General features: G+C 48.9%; 1 protein-coding gene across 1 annotated transcript; it reads left to right on the forward strand.

Moving 5' to 3' along the window:
* The first annotated feature begins 1,344 nt into the window (after positions 1–1,344).
* On the forward strand, positions 1,345–2,760 carry LOC127326979 (peroxidase 57). Its single transcript, XM_051353766.2, has 4 exons — positions 1,345–1,444; positions 1,532–1,663; positions 1,773–2,121; positions 2,210–2,760. The coding sequence occupies exons 1-4, from the start codon at positions 1,367–1,369 to the stop codon at positions 2,647–2,649; spliced, it is 999 nt and encodes a 332-aa protein (XP_051209726.1). The 5' UTR covers positions 1,345–1,366; the 3' UTR covers positions 2,650–2,760.
* The last annotated feature ends 428 nt before the right edge of the window (positions 2,761–3,188 follow it).

A 3,188-nucleotide genomic window follows, 5' to 3' on the forward strand; every position in this document is an offset into this window, starting at 1 on the left:
CACCGGCAAATCCTCCTTGAACTCCCATGGTTTATCCACCGGGTCACAACAGAGAACACACGGAAGGCCAAATGGCTGAGAAGCAGGCAGAGTGGTACTGTATTTGGCTGACTGAAGAATACTTTTGGAGGAACAGACTAGGGACGCGGCGGTGATGGCGTCGCACTGGCTGATGAGCACTTCAAGGGGGCCTTCCGTAAACACCTTGTGAAACAGCCCAGATCCACAGACCCTGCTCGATTTCGACATCGCAATGAGGCAGGTGGTACAATGGGGTTGGGATTTTCTTGGGAAATTTACTGATTCGAACTTTGGGAGAGAGATGGCGATCAATGGCGGCAGGTGGGGGTTTGAGTTGGAGAACAGAGGCTCTCAAACTGGGCACTGCCGGATAGGACGCGAAAGCGCCATGGCGGAGACGCAGGCGCGTGCTATGGAAGCTGGGCGGAGTGGGGATAGACGACAGAGGTGAACCGAGACGCTCCTCCTCTTATGCATATACTGCCTACTGCAGTTTCGAGGAGAGTGTGAATGTGTTCAAAAAAAGAGGAGAGTGTGAACGTGTTCAAAAAAAGAGGAGAGTGTGAATGTGTTCAAAAAAAGAGGAGAGTGTGACTGTGACCCGACACCCGAGTAGGAGCAGACGGACTATAGGAGTAGCCCCATCATTACAGTCCATTAATCGTGCTTCCCACAATAAATAAGTGAAACGTCCCAGGCTTGTGTTGTCTAATCAAATCGATGGCCATGTCAGTATTATGGTGAACAAATAAAACAAATACACCAACCTTGTTCTTTTTGCAACGTACACCAACCTAGCAAGGCATCAACCTTCTCGCCATCAACTAGGACTCCGTGGCTCCGTCCCACCAAAGTTGTCTCAACTTTGTAAAAAAAATACATCTATCCATCTAAATTTTAACAAAGGTGAGACACTTTTGGTGGGACCGAGGGAGTACAAAAAAAATTTACTACTCCATGCTAGTATCGGCCACTTTTCGAAAAGTAATTCAAATTTCAACTGAAGGCGTGCTATTTTATGGTCCTGAAAATTGCCAAAAAAAATACAACAAAAAAATGCAACAGATCCATGTTAAGGGGGTACATCCTACGCAGTATACATTAAGAAACTTCGAAACTTCAGCGACCTTGTAAGAATGTCCATGACAGTGCAGTTTTGCAAATTAGGAAGAGACGAAATATGAATTCAACCAAAGAAATCTAAACGAATCCTTAGACAATAGCATAGTTAACACGTTCAGAAAAAAATGATGACTCCAAAAGAACAACATTAGCAAGAAATACTCCATTTTACTTTGAACTTGCAGTCACATACATATCTCTACTATTAAGAGCAAACTGGTGAATGCCTGGTGTCACATTTTCAGGATGGACAATAATACCCCCACGTCCTCAATTCATATTTCCTCCCTCAAACCACCCGGTCCGCACTCCTCAAAAATAGCTAACCATCTTATCTTATCTTATCTTATCTTATCTTATCTTATCTTATCTCGCACCGCCTCTGCAGCTCCACTTCTACGCGCAGTCCTGCCCTCGAGCCGAGACCATCGTCCGGCAAGTCGTCCAGCACCGCGCCGCGCAAGACCGCTCCGTCCTCCCCGCCCTCATCCGCCTGCAGTTCCACGACTGCTTCATCAGGGTACGTACCATATGTTGTCAGAGATCGATCGCGTTTGCCCGATAGCCGTGCAAACATGTCGAAGAAAAACCTCCTGTGATGTCTAACAACGTGGTATCGTTCGTATTAGGGCTGCGATGGCTCGGTACTCATCGACAGCGCCGGCGGCAATGTGGCCGAGAAGGAGGCCGATCCCAACCTGACGCTGAGGATGCTCGACGTGATCGACGACGTCAAGGCTGCCCTCGAGACGGCATGCCCCGGCGTTGTATCGTGCGCCGACATTATCGGATTGGCCGCGAGGGATGCTGCGGCCATGGCGGGGAGGGTGCGGTACCAGCTGCCCACCGGGAGGCGCGACGGGACCGTCTCCAGCGCGGCCGAGGTTCATCTGCCCAGCCCGTCCGTGTCGTTCGCCGACGCTCTGTCGGCCTTCAGTAACATCGGCCTCGACGTGGTTGATCTCACCACCTTGCTGGGTAGGTGCACTCCTTTACTGAACATTTCACGAAGTCCATAGTTTAAAATTAACAATTTGACATTCTAAAGAGCGGTAAATTTAAACAGGTTCACACACCATGGGGTTCTGCCACTGCATGTTCGTCATGGACAGGCTCTACGACTTCAAGAAAACCGACACGCCGGACCAGACCATGGACGCCGGCCTGCGGGCCTCGCTCCAGGGCAGCTGCCCGCCTCACACGGTGACGCCGCAGAACGAGTCTGGCGACACCATCGTCCCCATGAACCTCCTGGCGCCGCACGTGCCCTTCAGGCTCGACAACTCCTTCTACCGAAGCGTGCTCGCAGGGAAGGCCGTCTTGCAGATCGACCAGGAGCTGGCGTCCGACGGCATGGCCAGGCTCATCGCCGCCAAGTTCGCGGTCGGGCCGCGCAAGTTTCGGAAGCAGTTCGCCAGGTCCATGGTGAAGCTGGCGAGCGTACACGTTCTCACCGGAGAGCAGGGGGAGGTCAGGCTGAACTGTCGAAAGGTTAACAGCCGATAGTTTTTTATGAGTGGCAAGATCAGTGCCTTCAAGTTGAGTTTTAAATGTTTCCCGTAGAAAAGAAGTTGAGTGTTAATTCTTAATGATTTGCTAATACATGTATGCTTAGAATTTCAGCTATTTTTCCAATCATGTTTAAGTCAATTTGTGTGAAGTTTCAGTCATTTCATAACATTTTTTGGTTTATTTTCCCAATCTGTATCTGTATCTGTTGCAGTTGCAGTTGCTTTTTTAGCTATAGTGTAGCGAATCTTAGCTCTTGAATCATCTGATCTTTTTCCATGTATCGGTCCTGTCTCTGAAACCTCTCATCTTTACCTACACATTTTCCCCAAGAGATTAAAGATTTCCAAGATGAGGTATGTTGACAGGCAGGCCCAGAAAAGTGAATTTAGTGGTACCCGGATTGGAATATTAGTTCCTTCGAACGGTAACTAATGGGGTCGAGACAATCTTTTCTTCTTTTTGCAAAAAAAAACAATCTCTTTTTCCTTCTACATCTGGCCTCATGTTCTTCCCACCCCGTCTGGTCCATCATG

This window comes from Lolium perenne, chromosome 3, assembly GCF_019359855.2.
Source record: "Lolium perenne isolate Kyuss_39 chromosome 3, Kyuss_2.0, whole genome shotgun sequence".
NCBI classification, from domain to species: Eukaryota; Viridiplantae; Streptophyta; class Magnoliopsida; order Poales; family Poaceae; genus Lolium; species Lolium perenne.